We start from the raw sequence: 15741 nt of genomic DNA on the forward strand, positions 1-15741 counted from the left end.
CCTGAAGATGTGCAGCAATAAATCAACAGCAACCTCCCCTAAATGTCAATATGATATTCCATTTAAAATATTTCAGCTGGCAAAAACACTCGGGTTAAAACCATTTGAGGTTTCTGTTATACAGTATATGTTTGTTTTGGTGAACTCAAACCAAATCCAAAAAAATTGTTTTTTAAGGTCAAATGCTGACAGGTAAATTATACGTGTATTATTAATTATTTGTGCCTTTCAAGACAATGCCTTACAAATAATAAAATATATAGGTAAAAAATCTAACAATGCAAAATATATATATATAACATAATATATCTTTAAAGCTTCAGTCTGTAACTTTGGCTCTGAATTATGAGATATAAACTTGTTATTGCACGTTATTATTAAAAGTGCTGGATTACTAAATGTTCTGAATTCTGAGGCGGGAAAAGACTTGCCATTGTCTTACAGTTGCAAGTTTTTATTTACCATAGGACTTTATAACTCCAAACTAAGTGTATATTGTGCATTTCTGGCTTTAATTAATTTTTTTTTTTTCAGTGGCAGCGGGCTTCCATTTCAGTATTTATAAGAAATACTGTAGTTAAAGAGCCTCTAAGCCTCTATTCCTCTAAGCTGTGGTTCCTCTCAAGGACAGGTGTGCTATATCACTTTTCCAAATTGCTATTTCTGCTAAAAGTTGTGACTTGGCCAGTAACACCCTTACGGTAATAAAAAATGACAGAAAACATTGCATCGTTCCACAAACCGCGCTGTCTATTAAAAGATCCCTCTCCGTCTGTTCATTCGGAAGCATTGAGAATCTGCTATTCAAATTTGTTCTTGGATTTTCCATCCTTCTTTTCAAGGGATCTGACATTTCTGGTTCCGATGTGGCAGGAATACATCTCTTGGCCTATTGGTTACAGCCTATACATCTCCACAGCTTGACTGACAAGGTTTTCTCCGCCGCCTTTGAGAGCTGTAAGAGAAGATAATGAATAAACACAGCCAAATGTCATGCTAATGTTAAGATCTGGGGATTACGTGATGGGTGCTAATAACCCGAGCTACACCGCTGTTATAAAAGAAAGGTGCAGGAGGGGTGGAATTAGATATGAATGTCGTGCTTCTTCTGAATTACTGATTCTATCTCGGTCAGATAAAACATCAGAGCTTCACATGATGCAGCCGCTGCTATTTGACAGAGATAAGAAGGGGCACAGCTTAACATGTGTCTGAGACCCTAAAAGAAAGAAAGAGAAGTGCGGCACTAAATCTAAGTGGTTGCGTTCAGTTTGTTTCCGTTGCATTTAAATAAACAGACTAATTTTCAACAGAATTACTTCTAAATCAAATTGGTTGCAAGCGCTTATTTTAAAGATATATTTTTTTCAGTATAGTTGGACAATGATGGGATACACGCAAAACTAATTTAACGGTTTTGTCAGTACTTTTTCGTATAGAAATGATTAATAATTGAAAATTAAATAGCTCAGAAAAGGAGAAAAACAGAATAGAAAACGTCTTTGAAAGAATCATTTCTGAACATTCTGTCCCTCGTGGTTTCTTCATTGAATTTATAAAAGTTATAGACAGTATGTGAACTACATCGCTAACATTTTACATCAAGACCTGCTAAAAGAAAAACGAAACAAAAAAAACAATAGAAGTTCAATAGAAATCAGTTCTGAGTAATTCTAATGGTTTCCATTAAAATTCGTTATGAACCATTAACTTTTTTCCAGTTATACCATTATAAAATTCCTTTTTGTAGCGTGTTTTGGTGCACTTTTCCAATATGATTTAACATCCCATACCAATAGACACCATTATACTTTCCCATAACACCAATACAATTCCCTTTATAACAAATAAACCCATTACATTTTCTATTGTGTTTTGGGCAGTGTCCTATAGTTTTGCTTTGTTTGTTTTATCTGTGCCTCTGGGAAAAAATGGATCTCAATATCAGACGATCTGAGAAGGCTTCTTCAAATATGCAAAATTCTGAAAAAGTACGCCTTTCCATGAGGCCATTTTCATAAATTTAGTTACTGTTTTGCCTTGTGGAGTATATGTAAACAGTACATTTTTGAAAATTTAGATTTATACAACTGAAAAACGGCTTTCCATCAATATAAAGTTTCTTAGGATAGGGCTGTATATAGTCCAGATACAACTATTTGACAATCTGGAATCTGAAGATGCAAAAAAAAACCAAATCATAACATTGAGGAAAAAGCGCCTCTTAAAGCCGTCCAAATTAAGTTCTCAGCGACGCATATTACTAATCAATAAAGTTTGATATATATTTATGATAGAAAATGTACAATATACCTTAATGGAACATCATATTTACTTAACATCCTAGTGATTTTTGCTATTAAAAACCAAAACGTATAAATTTGACCCATACGATGTTTTCTGGCTTTGGCTACAGATATGCCACTTAGGACCGCTTTTGTTCTCCGTGGTCACATATACGATTAACATTGCTGTTCCTTACAAAAGCCCTACTTTGAACGCCACCCGCCAATCAATCGCCATCTGCCATAGTGTTTCTATTCCTCCCTGATGAATCAGATAACGTAACCCGTCGAAGCAGCCATCGCTTGCCGCTGAAAGGTAGTCTAGTCTCTCCCAACTGGTTCCCAGCTAGTCTTGGCAGATGAGGAAGAGTCTACACATCTCCTCCGCCCGCTGCACCTGTAACGCGATGTACTCGTGACGCTACCGACCCAGCAAACCCAGATGGCGTTTAATAACTATAATTGACTCGAATGAGACCCGTGAAGGCCAGCCGGTCTGTATGTCGGTGCTATATTAGCTACACTGACACGCTGGCAGTCGTTCTCTACGATAGATCCAATCCAGTTTTCATGCGGAGCTATTATTTTACAATCAGTGTCTCCGGGCCAATTTCACATTCCCGGTCTCTGGAACCACAGAGAGCAATCTTGAGATAAGTGTGTCATGGAAAACCCGCACGAGAGTGATGGGAAGCCGGTCTGGAGAGGACAGAAGCTCGAATCGAGAACAGAGTCCCAAAATAGGGTCTCTAAACGGTTCCTAGTAATAGGAACTGACCCTTTCCTTGCAACGGTTTCATTAAAAGTAATTAAGCTAAAGAAAGAGCTACACCCGTGGGATTGTGGAAAAACGGCGTATCTGTGTTAAAGTCGTGCATGAGCTGCCACCCAGAAGGCCCCTCGTAAAACACGCTGCCAAACCGTAATGCCGAGGGCCGCGCTGTGGTGCCACTGAGAGCCCCAATCACCGCCCGCGGGGCCCGTCTGAACACACAGCGTTTTACTCTACTCTTCACTCTGCTGCTCTCACATGATTTCAGGTCAGGACTATTATACGGGACGTCACGGTGTACCAGTAAACCGTTTGGCGGGAACAGATAGTTCGCGTTTCTTAATCTCATGCAAACTCACTCGCGACTTAATGAGTAACGACAGCCAGACGAATGCATGCATGCAGGGATGTAATTTATGCAAGCTTCGTTTATTTTGATCCGGTGAGAGTCGATCCAGGCCGTTTCTCTAGTTTGATATACACTGCCATCTTCTGGTTAAAGCGGTGGTCGCGCCACCGATTGAAACGAAAAGTGCTGCATAATGATTTACGGCTCTGATTAACCCTAGAAAGTTTAGCCTACTGTATGTTTTCAAATGCAAAGCCCGTACGCCTTTAACATGATCAAAACTTAGCTCTCACGGTCATAAAAGTATTTAGATATCATCTAGCTAAGACATATATAGCGACAAATGATATATTATATTACTATCGATTATCATTTTAGGTCATTACTCTGTTATAAAGATCTCGTATTGATCACATTAGCCACATGGTATTTATTTTAAAAAGAAATAAAAATACTACAAACAGGCCTATTTTTTAGGGTGTTATATGATGATTAAGCTGTATTTTCCTCATATTCTCACTACATCATACCATATGAGCCATAAAAGCATGGTACAGCAAATGCAAACGTCTGTAAGGTTCGATTAAACTGTTCAACTCTTAACGAAACGTATTCTTTGTTGTGTATAACATAGCAGCAATATGTTTAATTTATTGTGCAGTTTTAATTCCAGATAAGCAGACAGTACTTGATTTAGGCCCAGGTTTATTATTAGCACTTGATTACGGTGTCCGTGTAAAACACACCATTAATGACTGCAGTAATGTGTACAGCATTCGATCATTTTTAACGACAGGCTAATTAATTAATGACTGCATGCTGATTGCATGTTTTTCTGCACTTGCGACGTAGCCTGGAAACCGTCACGTATAACGTGACCTGATACACTTCAGTTAACCAGCTGGGGTTTGATTTCGTTCATAATCGCGGTGCGAAATGAATGCACGTATTCACTGGGCTGTGATTTGCTCTCACCTCTTTCACGACGCCGTCAAAACTGGCACAGTCCACTTTAACCTCTGCCTGCACAGCGGGGACTTATTTACCCGAGTTCCTGGATGTAGTCAATGGTGTGGAGGAAGCACTGGTCCGGAACGAGGGAATACCTCGGAGGAGCGGCGCAGAGAAAGGGCCCATTCAAAGGTGGAATGACAAATAGGTGAGTCTGTTTACACACACGCTGTTGACACAAGTATGCATTTGGCTCGGTGGGTTATTGCTGGGTATTCGGGAATAAATCTCAACCTTTCAGGGCTTCTGGGCTCCTGCAAAACAATGCCAATCTGTTTGGTTTAAAGCCACATATTTCAAAGTGATGGGTTTCCTAATGCCTCTTCACTGGTCCTTATGTTTCGCACTGCACCAAGTGTTTTGAAATGAGCACTGGAATCATTTTGCGTCGAAAATTGTCATGTAGTGAAATAATAAGGATTTTATATATAATAGTATAAAATGTTATATTAGTGAGAGGTCAATAACATTTTATGGGCCCACTATGAATAGATTGGATTACTTTTGAAAACAAAATGAGAGAAAGAAAAATTTATGGTAAAGGTTTTTGGCACTTGTGTGAACACACACACACACACACACACACACACACACACATCCATCCATCTAGTGGAAACAAAACCTAACAGAAAGAAACATTTTTAAATCAATTTTTAGATTTTTAGATGTTAGGGCATTTGGGCTTTTTTAGCGATGCATGTAAAGTGTAGCATGGTCTGATATAAGTTTAAGTACTTTAATTCAATGATAAATGCTTGCTTGGTTTGCGGATGTCAAGTTGTATTCATTATTTTTCATTATTAAGACTACAGGAGAACATGAAATCACAGATAGTCTGTAACAGTCTGCTGTTCTAGCGACACCCCAAGATCTTGTTGACTTGTGCAAGGAAAACAGAAAATACGTCATTTGGGCACAATGATGCCTTAAAAAGAGTTTGCTGGATTCTGGAACAGAGCTTTTATGTTTACAACATTGTAACTGTATATGTAAAAACACGCAGGCCTATAGAAATCTTGCTATTTGGAGACATTCTTGTGGCACTACCACAAAGGCTTTGCCAGACGCAGAAAGTGCTGATCGTGGGTTTTACAGCTGCGGTGAACTTCAAATCTCCAGAAACGTCAATGCCCTGGCGGATGCTATTCTATTTATACCAGCTTTAATATTATTGAAAAATGAGTATTGTCGGCGCCGATATACAGCACCATTGGTTTGCAGACAGAAACTATTAGACACCATTTGCTGTCAGCCTAGTGGTCACTTGAGAAAACCAACTTCAGCTTTGCAATCTTCTCCAGTGGTAAAAGGGTTAGTGCATCCGAAAATGACGTATCTGTCATCATTTACCCATTCAAAGACCATGCAAACAAAACTTTTGCACATCAAAAATAAGAACAAATCTCACAGCTACGCTTCCTTGTTTACTGTGTTTGATCAGCTCTATGTTTGTGTGTTGATCAGCGTTAAATTAATCATTAAATAAAAGCCTATAAATGAAATCTGTTCATCATATAACACGATTATGTCTCTTCAGAAGGTTTGAATTCATTTGGAGTTGAAGCTGAAGATGAAGAGTGGTCTTATGGGTCTGAAAAGGTTTTATTTGATGTGCACTTGTAGTATACTTCAGATCTTTTTTTTTTTTTTAACTGTACTTGAAATTATACAAGACAATGTTTTACTTAAGTTTTAAATTAAGCATAAAAACCATATTTAACTCTAGTGCGTTATTCGATATCTCATTTAAATTACATTACATTTTAAGTTAATAATTTACATTTATATTTTACGTTTACAAAAATATCTTAAAATGTGAAGTTTGAAATATTTAAATACAAGAAATCTAACTTTAAAATAGAAATGACATTAAACACATTTTAGTTTGACATAAATGATTGTCAGTGAATTTGAGAACACAATTAAACATATTTCTAAGACAACAGAAGCAGTTCTGCAATAAATATTGTGTCCTATTTCAAACAATTTCAACTAACTGCCTAAATTTAAAATATAAACTACAATAAATTGAATATAAATAGCAGGCAATCAAGTGTCTGAAAACATTCAGCTTCCACTCGAGCATATTCTTTTAAATATATTATCCCCGTATAAAAGCATGCTTATTTTTAACAAGGTATGCTTTGACAGATTTTTAATTTTTTGTTGAAGCGCTCCGCTAAAGCGTCCCTTTGCTTGCTGAACATCTGTTATCTGCAATCTCGTTTCAAACACAAGTTCTTTTTATTTCTTCACTGTAAATAAGGCTTCGTTTCCATCATTTCCAATCCTGGATGATATTTTGGTCTTGTGGTGCTTGCACTCGTAACAGCCTTGGGCTTGCCAGTGTCCCTCAGGCTTCTGGGAAGATGAAATAGTGTGCTGTTTCAAGAGGAGCACACTGCTTCAGCCACAGGTTTAAATTAAGCGTGGTGGAGCAGCCTCAAACCCCCTCCGGCCACATAGGAAAGAGAATAACTCATGTATGGCAGCATGAATGCGCCGGCTGATAGGCTAAATGTAAACAAGAGGAGAGACACGGTAAGCGAGGGGTCAGGTCATCGCACACGTATCGCTTGAGCAGGGCACCGAGCGCATTCTGACGATTCTGGTTTTGCTTGGCATTTTTGGTTTCACACCACGACACACAAATCAAATATTAATGAGCAATGTGCGTCAGAAAAGAAGGCAGGAAAGTTTGTTTCCACGTTTGAGTGCCAAAAAGAGAAGAAGAAAAAACACTGGGTTTACCTTCATCGTTGCTAAAAATGTTCCTACCGTTAATAAACAAAATTTCTCATTATTATTCTATTCTTTCCCCCAAAAAGTGAAACATGCATCATATCTTCTTCATGTGTCATGTCTTCCCAATGCTGCTCAGACTCACGAAACAAGTCATCTGTTTCTGTCTACACAAACTTATGTGTATAAATAGTATGCAAAAGAAAAACGAAAACCTGTGGTATATGCACGCAAAAATGGACTGTATATTATATGCACTCCGAACACGTCCATGTCATATACACGCCAAAGTCCATGTTTGCTTATCAATACCATGAGTTTTAATTTTTACTCATACTATTTATATGCATTTTCATGAGACTGGGCTCTGTGTGTGTGTGTGTGTGTGTGTGTGTCAGCACCAAACGAGCGAGCGTCTCCTTAATGCCAGTGTTGTCCTTCAGGGATCTGTGTTTGTTAGCAAAGAGCCTTCATCAGTCCAGTCTAAGTCCCCTGCTCATGCTTTCTGTGGGCCTGCTGAAATTCCTGTTTTGCTTGGGCCAGCATGTCCTTGTAGAATTGCAAGCCTTCTTTCTTTTCCTTCAAGGCATTTTTCAGAGCCGTTCTCAAGGTTTCGTTTTCTTCTAGTTGCAGTGCCAACCTGTATGGACAAAAAAAAAAATGCATTTAGTTACTGGACTGGAGCAGGCCGTTTGAAAGAACATCACTATTACACCTGCTCGTATTATGTATAAGAGTTTTGGCATGTGCTCATTCTGAGAGTTTAGCACTATAATGTACGTGCATTAGATCTAATAATGAGTAATAGAGCTAATACTCCCCTGCTACTGTGAAAAAGAAAGTACAGAGACTTTCTACTCCCAACACATCCACAACATGCTGCCGTGAGCATGTAGAAAATACTGCTGCTAACATATAACATACATGAAGTCATCCCATAGCAGATCTATACAGGTGGAGCTGGGGAACGTGGAGGGTCGCTGAAGCATGCTGCTACTGCTATTAAATATTGAGCAGCACTGGCCATTGATGCAAAAAGAAACCAGTCAGCTGCGCGAATAAATCAATTACGCTATCTAGAGTTTCGAGACAAAACACTGTATTTATTATACAGACACGAATGATACGCAAAAAGGAACTATTGCAATAATGCACATGACTGTCAGTTTAAAACACGGTTTATGAAGCGTGCAGAAAACAACTGGAAGTCAGTTATTAATGTTAATGTTAATTAACTGTAACCATTCCAGAGCTGTTCGTCCCAACAGCTGTCGAAAGATCTTTTGAGTACTAAAAGGTTGCATGTCAATACAACATTTAGGAAGAAAAGGCGTACCGTGCTTTGAGTTCACCAAGTTGAGCGTCACGGGTGACATCAGAGGAGCTTCTGGGAGACGAACCCTCCTGTTTGTCAGAGAGACTCAGAGTGCTGCCCGAGCTTCCTACATCAGGCCAAGAAAATACAATTGATTTCAGTTTGAAATCAAATATACAGTGAACCTTGGATTTTACGATGTATTACTGGATTCAGTGACACTGCTATAACGTGAGAAATATGATTCAAATTCAGTCCACATGAGGCCACACAGAACCTGTTCTACTCCGATTAGGCGTTTGCAGACTCGCTTCTTTCCTTAAGTCCAGTTTGGCTCTCTCCAGCTGCTGCTCCAGTGAGACTGAACGCTGCCATTCCTGTCTGAGCTTCTGCTCAGCTTCTGCGCACTGGCGCTTCGCCTCTTCTTCCCTGCAGCATAAATTAAGACTATTTCAAACAGCCGTTGCCGTGATAAACCCAATGTCATTACTCAGCCCATATGCCAGGGTTTCCCAAATGGGGCTTGTGAGGAACCTGCACAATAATCAAGATAATCAACTGTCTAATTTGATTCAATAGTGTGTTCTTGTGAAAATACAGCTCGAGGATTTTAAATGTTAAAAGATGATAATAATGATGATGATGATGATGATAATAATAATAATAATAATAATAATAATAATACATAATACATAATCAAATAACATATTAATTATTATTATTATTGTTGTTATAATATTAAATAATATGTATTATATTATTAAACAATAATTACTATAGACTACAATGTAAAAATAAAACACTTATTTAATGTTTATATAATTTGAAATGTCATGTCACCATTAACCAACATCATTGAAAATGTGAAATATTAACGTAAAATCTCAAAGGGACTTTAAGTAAATATTTAAGGGGTTTGGCTAACAAAACATTTTGGAAATCTCTAATATAGGTCATGTTGAAGCTTTTAAAAAACAGACGTTCATTTAAAAAAAAAAATGATGGGTACATTATGTGCTCTTAGTTTATGATTTCAACATAACACAATGTTGCTTCCTACTAAGCAAAATCGTATTAGTAACAGTGGGTGATTTTAAAATCATTCAAAGGGAAACCATACGCTTATGTATATATATTTCCAAATGAGGATGTTCTGAGGAAAGTTATTCATAACATACTTATTGATCGTGTCCTACCTGGTTTGCTGTACTTTGGTCAGCTCCAGCAGTCTGTCTCTCTCCACACTGGCAGCTTGATAAAGAGCCTTATACTCGGCACACTGAGCCTGGAGCGCTGGGAGTTTAACAGCACACTCTGCACAGGCTGCTTGTGCGTCTCTGAAATAACATAACAGTGCCTTTCCTCACACCGTTGTATTAGATAGCAGGAGATACTGCAGACTGTAGGAAGTGTGTGTGTGTGTCATAGGTGTAAAGAGTACGTGAAAATAATACTCCACTACACTATAGCAATCAATAAAAAAAAGACTTAAGCCATTGGTCTCAAACTCAATCCCTGGAGGGCCACAGCTCTGTGTAGTTTAGCTCCAATCCTAATCAAACACACCTGATCCAGCTAATCAAGGTCTTCAGGAACTTTGTCGCAGGTGTGATTTGAGGCTGGTTGGAGCTAAACTCTGCAGAGCTGTGGCCCTCCGGCGTTTGAGTGTGAGACCAAAGTCTTAAGTATTTCACTTGGGAATGTGGCATTATGGGATTGAAAGCAGTGTGGAGAAAGAGTTGAGAGCAGCAAAAAAGTCGGGCATTCCTCGACTGCAAATATGGAATGGGTATCACCATTAAAAGAAGAAGAAACACAAAAAGGCTAATATCTTTGGCTACAGAGTACCTTAAAAAAAGATACTCAAGTACAGTAATTAATTACATTTACTCAAATGCACCTCTGGGCTGTGTGTGTGTCTGTGTGTAAAATGTTTGGTCAGAAAATCAGAGTTACATTTGTTGTCGACTGAGAAGGTTAGACTCCCTGCTCTTCTCAAGTGACGTCAAAGGCCTGGTGTTAGTTTGACTCTTCCACTCAAACTGCTTCTGCTCCAAACACACACAATCATCATCAGCAGGAGAAAGAAAGCGCTGCCGATGATGTGACGGGACGTGGCATACCATGAGGCCGAGATGCTGGATCTCCTGCTCCAGCTCTTTGACCTTGTTCTCCTTCTCTGAGACCATGGCTTTGAGCTGCTGGATGAGCGAGGCGTGCTGCTGGGCCTCGCTGTGGAGATGTCTCTCCAGGCCCTGCTGAGCCTCCTCACGCTGAGAGCCTTTCTGGCTTAGATGCCCAAGCATGGCCTGCCACTTCGCCTGCTGCTTCTGTCAGAGGAGCGAGTCAGAGATCAGCCCTGCTCAAATATTTAATATCGCCTGCCAAATCAACATTCAATATCACCTGCTTGTTTTGGAGGAGGGGGTCAGAGGTCATTCGTCTATTTGGAAATTTAAGCTCTTTCCTATCCTTGTTTGTTTATTATTATTTACAAGAATATCTACAGGATATTACAATTGGCAATAATGTCTGTTCATTGTCTTACATTAGATTTCATGAAAAACGTGATTGTAGTTTAGAATAGGGGACACTATTAACTAGACTCTTAATAGCATGATGTGTGTTACCAGCATATAGGCTGTTTATTAGTACTTATAAAGCATATATTGATTAATTCTGCCTTACCATATTCTGGATCCCTTAACCGTACCCATTACCTACTACCATAACAACTACCTTACTAAAAATATTGTTAATAGTGTATGTGCTCCCTAATCAAACGTGTTGCTAAAATTCAGCTCATACTGTACACATTTTTGATGTTTACATGTTATTTATTCTACGGAAATATTTATTTACATTTATATTTATGTATCAAACTGTTTAATCTAGAACCTCTACGTCATATGTGTTGTATATGTGTGTGTGTAATATTATAACATAAACAATCACACTAATATAAGAATCTGTCACCAGTAAGGCATCGACCAGCTCATCGTCGTGTTTGCCTTTATCCAGCAGAGTGCTGATCTGACTCTTCAGGGCTTTGATTTCTGTACTCAGCACTTTGTTCCTGGATTTAGAGGCTTCCAGTTTCTTCTTCATGTCTGAGTGCTCCTCAAGAAGAACTTCATAATCCACTGTGAGCTTCTGCAAAGACATCATTATTGAAATGTCAAATGTTATGTCAGATGATCCATTAAGGCGTTTAACGACATGCACAACCTCCAGAGTCTCCTTGCGCTCCCTCTCTATGTGACGGATGTGGCTGAGGTTTCTGTCTTGAGTCTTCAGCAAGCCTCCCGTTTCCGTAATCTCCTCCAGGCCAAGGTCACAGAGCTGCTTCCTGTGAAAGGACTGGCTCAGCTGCTGTTCCAGGTCCCGCACCTTCAGTGTAGAAAATGTTTAGCACTGGCAAGTGACCTATGATGAATGCTATGAGTACAAGAGAGCAAACTGCAATAATGAGATTTTTTCAAGCCTGTTTTTGCCATGGAATCAAAAAACTGTGACTCAGAAACTCAGAAAATTCACAATGATCTTTTTTAAATAGTTTTATAGCAGAAACAAGCTATAAAAGTAACTTTTAATTCTGTCCAGTGAGTTTATGATTAGTGGATAAAGAATTTTTAGAAACTTTTTTTCTCTGAGATTTTCTATTTTTAATAAAAAAAAAAAAAAATATATATATATATATATATATATATATATATATATATATATATATATATATATATATATATATATAATTATCATTATTATAAAGCACCATTTTTTTTTCATTTCAAAAAATGTCAGAATTGTACAATTTTAATTTATAATTGCAAGAAAAAAGTGAATATAGAGATAAAAAAGTTGCAGTGACTTATATATGCACACGCACATTTGTTGGGTTTGTATGTCAAAATTCTTTAAGTCTGACTTTTTTTCTCAGACAAAGTCTGAATTATAATAATATAAATTCTGAATCACAATAAAAATTGCAACTTGATATTTAAACTCAAGACGCAATTCGAGTAAACATTTAGCAAATACGGGATTATTTGACATGAGAATATTTGGACTTTTTTGGAATTAAAGGTAAAGAAGCTGTAAAACTCAGAACTGAAATAGTGTAAAAGCCGATGAACGTGTATAACGAACGAGTGAATAATCAGTCACACCAACAGGCTCTGGCTAGGTCTTGAAGACTCACTCTGTTCTGAAGGGCGAGGATATGCTGAGAACGGCCTCTCCAGCCTCCCGGGTTACACAGTATCTGCTGAATACTGACGTCCTCACCCACCTCACAGCTCAACACCTGACAAAACAGCTTCGCTAAATCATCATCACATGATTAAATATTATGTTAACCGAAACCGATTCATAAAAATGACACGAACAAACCTTGTGAGCTATTTTTAGCTCCTGTTTAAAGGCCTGGATCTGGTTGCGGTATTCAGTCATTTTGAGCTGGGCGGTAGATAATTTCTCCTGCAGGGATTTTACTACCGGGCTGTTCTGCGCAAAAACGCATTGAGAATAATGTCATTCAGAACAGTTAGAGCCGTCTATTCACGCAGCAGATGATGAGCGGCGTGTTATAACACTACGTTACTTCAAGATGGTCGTTCGCAGTCTTTGAATCCTGCTTTTTGGTTGTCTTCTTGCCAGGATTAAGCAGCAAAGTGGCCTGAAGCTAATAAAAGAGCAATGATATACATGAAAAATCACTGACCAAAAAAACACATCTGGGATCAAAGCAGCTAACGATTCGGTTTTATCTTTACCTCTTTCTCCAGTTCTCTGACTCGATTGTTTGCTTGTTTAGTTTTGGTCTTCTCTCGTTCTATTTCCGCGGCTAATTCTCGATTCCTTTTTGACAGTTCAACTATTTTGGTTGCTGCTGCATCTCCTGCCAAACCAGCAGTACCTTCACAACGACAACACACACACACACACACTCGTTATGTACCAGACAGATATTAAAAAAAAACATTTGTGCACTGCACTTAACGTATGAATGATACTGAATTAAAGTGGCATGACAAGAAGCATCTTTCAAAATACATTTCGTTATATACCAATGTTTACAATGTTTTTAAAAGACAACTAGCTATACTTTAGAACAGGTAACTCTTGTTGACATTTTCCTCAATAAATTCTTAATTTGCTGTTTATTAATAGTTAGTAAGGTAGTTAAGTTTAGATATCGAGTCGGATTAGGGGTGTAGAAAAGGGTCGTGTAGAATAAGGCATTAATATGTGCTTAATTAGCAATAATAAATGGATAATATTCTAGTAATATGCATACTAATAAGCAACTAATAGGTGTAATTATGAAAAAATAAAGTGTTACCGAAAAGTTGCAACCCTTTTGCAGCGCTATATCATGCTCAATAGAAAAGGTGCGCTCTTTACCTGCTAAAGCCAGCCTTTCCTCCTCTCTCTTCTTCTTCAGGTGTTTTATCTCAAAGTCTTTCTCGCTCAGAAGTTTATGGAGTCTGCCGTTCTCATCTCTCAGCTCCCTCACATGATCTTGAAGCCGTTCGTTTTCATTCTGCGTCACTCTAAATTAGATTTTCAGTAATACACAGTGCATACTGAATGAACACGTGTTAAATATGTGTGCATGTTTGTGTGTGTTAAATAGTTATATACGTAAAAATATGTAAAAAATAAAGAAGAAAAACTCAATGCAGACTGCTAAATTAACGATGAATAATGGTCTCATTTCTGGCAGGATGGACTGTGTTGTTGTCCTGAAAGGGATGTTGCTCTCATAATGACCCTAATAATTATATCCGTGAACTTATGTTTCATGTGTCACCTTGCGTTGAATTGATCCATCGTGTCATCATTCTCTTCTGTGAAGTTTATATTGTCCAGACCGTTTGAGTCCGTCTTTTTCATCTCCAGTCTTCTCTGGATGCGCTGCACTTGTTGCTCTTGAAGAGCTTGAAACTGAAGCCTCAGCTGCTCCTTTATTTCATCACTGTCACCATCCATCACTGAGAGATCAGAGACAGCCTTACTCATGATGACAAATGGCATGAGAGCTGGTTTATGCAAACTAATGCAGTTATAGTCGAGAGCTGTCCAGACGCGCTTCAAAGAAAGAAACATCCGGGTACTGAGAGCGCGTTACACCTGCTTCAGCTCGTTTGCAGGCTTCTTTTTAAAGCACTTTTTGTTGTATTATATTTTTATATTTAATAATAAAACACAATTATTGCTCCTATAACGCATATATGTGTAATGTGAGAGCAATGCAAACAAATAAACGGTTAACCTTATTATTGTAATGTACAAACTAGAGAGGACCGTTTCAAACCTGAACAAAACCTTACCTGACGACAAAGATTTCGACCAACTTAGTTAAGAACGGGAATTGGGATTGACATGGTTAAGGATATAATTTCATAAAAATAAAGCTAAGCGAGCACAGTCCGTGATTTAATAGACGCTAAAGGTTTCGCTAGCGGTTTCCGGTCCATTTGTAAACACAGCCGTCTCCGTGGAAACGCGTTGCCACGCTCTCGGAGGTAAAAAAAAAAAAAAAAAAAAAAAAAAAAAAAGGTACAAAAGCTGTCAGTGGGGCGATCTTCAAACGATGTACCTTTTAGGTACTAATATGCACATTTGTGTTAATAATATGTACTAAAATGCGCCCCTGGGGGAAACATAGTGTTTAGTTTTAGCTTTTTAAAAAAAGAGTACCTTCCCAGTCACAGCTTTTGTACCTTTTGTACTTTCTGCACGTGCAGGAAGTGCGTCTGATGACCAGCTGGAAGTCACCGGACATTTGACGACTAGACTGTATTATTGGTAGTAAAATAATAAGTTACGTGTTACAGATAATTCATAACGATAGGAAAGTAACACAAGCATATGTACAATAGTGAGAGCTTAATACGTATGTATTAATATGTGTGCGCACCTGGTATTTATCACCTTATGGGGACATTTTTTAGGTTATATAACTTATATGAAACACGCAGGATTTCATTTTTTGACAATCTAAAATTGCCAGTTGTTTCCTGTAAGAGGTAGGTTTAGGTGCAGGGTTGGTGTACAACAAAAACACATACAGTCTGTACAGTAAAAAGAAACCTTACGCCCATAAAACATGAAAACCCAATATGTGTGTGTGTGTGTGTGTGTGTGTGTGTGTGTGTGTGTATTAAAACGAAACAATTGTTCCAGTGCTTTTTGAAAGACAATACATCTTTTTGTTGTCAACAAATGCCTAAATATACAGTATATACAAAGAAAATAGGTTGCA

The 15741-nt window shown here is 38.1% G+C and overlaps 1 protein-coding gene across 2 annotated transcripts; it reads right to left on the reverse strand.

The window, feature by feature from the left end:
- Positions 1–6024: 6024 nt before the first annotated feature.
- On the reverse strand, positions 6025–14949 carry ccdc13 (coiled-coil domain containing 13). 2 transcript variants are annotated; one of them, XM_043256971.1, is made up of 15 exons: positions 14807–14949; positions 14287–14467; positions 13878–14026; positions 13247–13389; positions 13075–13155; positions 12864–12977; positions 12673–12777; positions 11703–11864; positions 11451–11627; positions 10598–10804; positions 10431–10522; positions 9671–9811; positions 8752–8903; positions 8496–8601; positions 6025–7799 (listed from the first exon to the last, which is right to left on the reverse strand). In XM_043256971.1, exons 2-15 carry the CDS (start codon positions 14463–14465, stop codon positions 7643–7645), a joined length of 1965 nt encoding a protein of 654 aa, XP_043112906.1. In that variant the 5' UTR covers positions 14466–14467; positions 14807–14949; the 3' UTR covers positions 6025–7642. The 2 variants fall into 2 exon arrangements, with proteins under 2 accessions (XP_043112906.1, XP_043112898.1); XM_043256963.1 differs by lacking the exon at positions 14807–14949 and having other exon boundaries at positions 14287–14495.
- Positions 14950–15741: the final 792 nt, after the last annotated feature.

Source organism: Puntigrus tetrazona, chromosome 2 (assembly GCF_018831695.1).
Source record: "Puntigrus tetrazona isolate hp1 chromosome 2, ASM1883169v1, whole genome shotgun sequence".
Taxonomy (NCBI): Eukaryota; Metazoa; Chordata; class Actinopteri; order Cypriniformes; family Cyprinidae; genus Puntigrus; species Puntigrus tetrazona.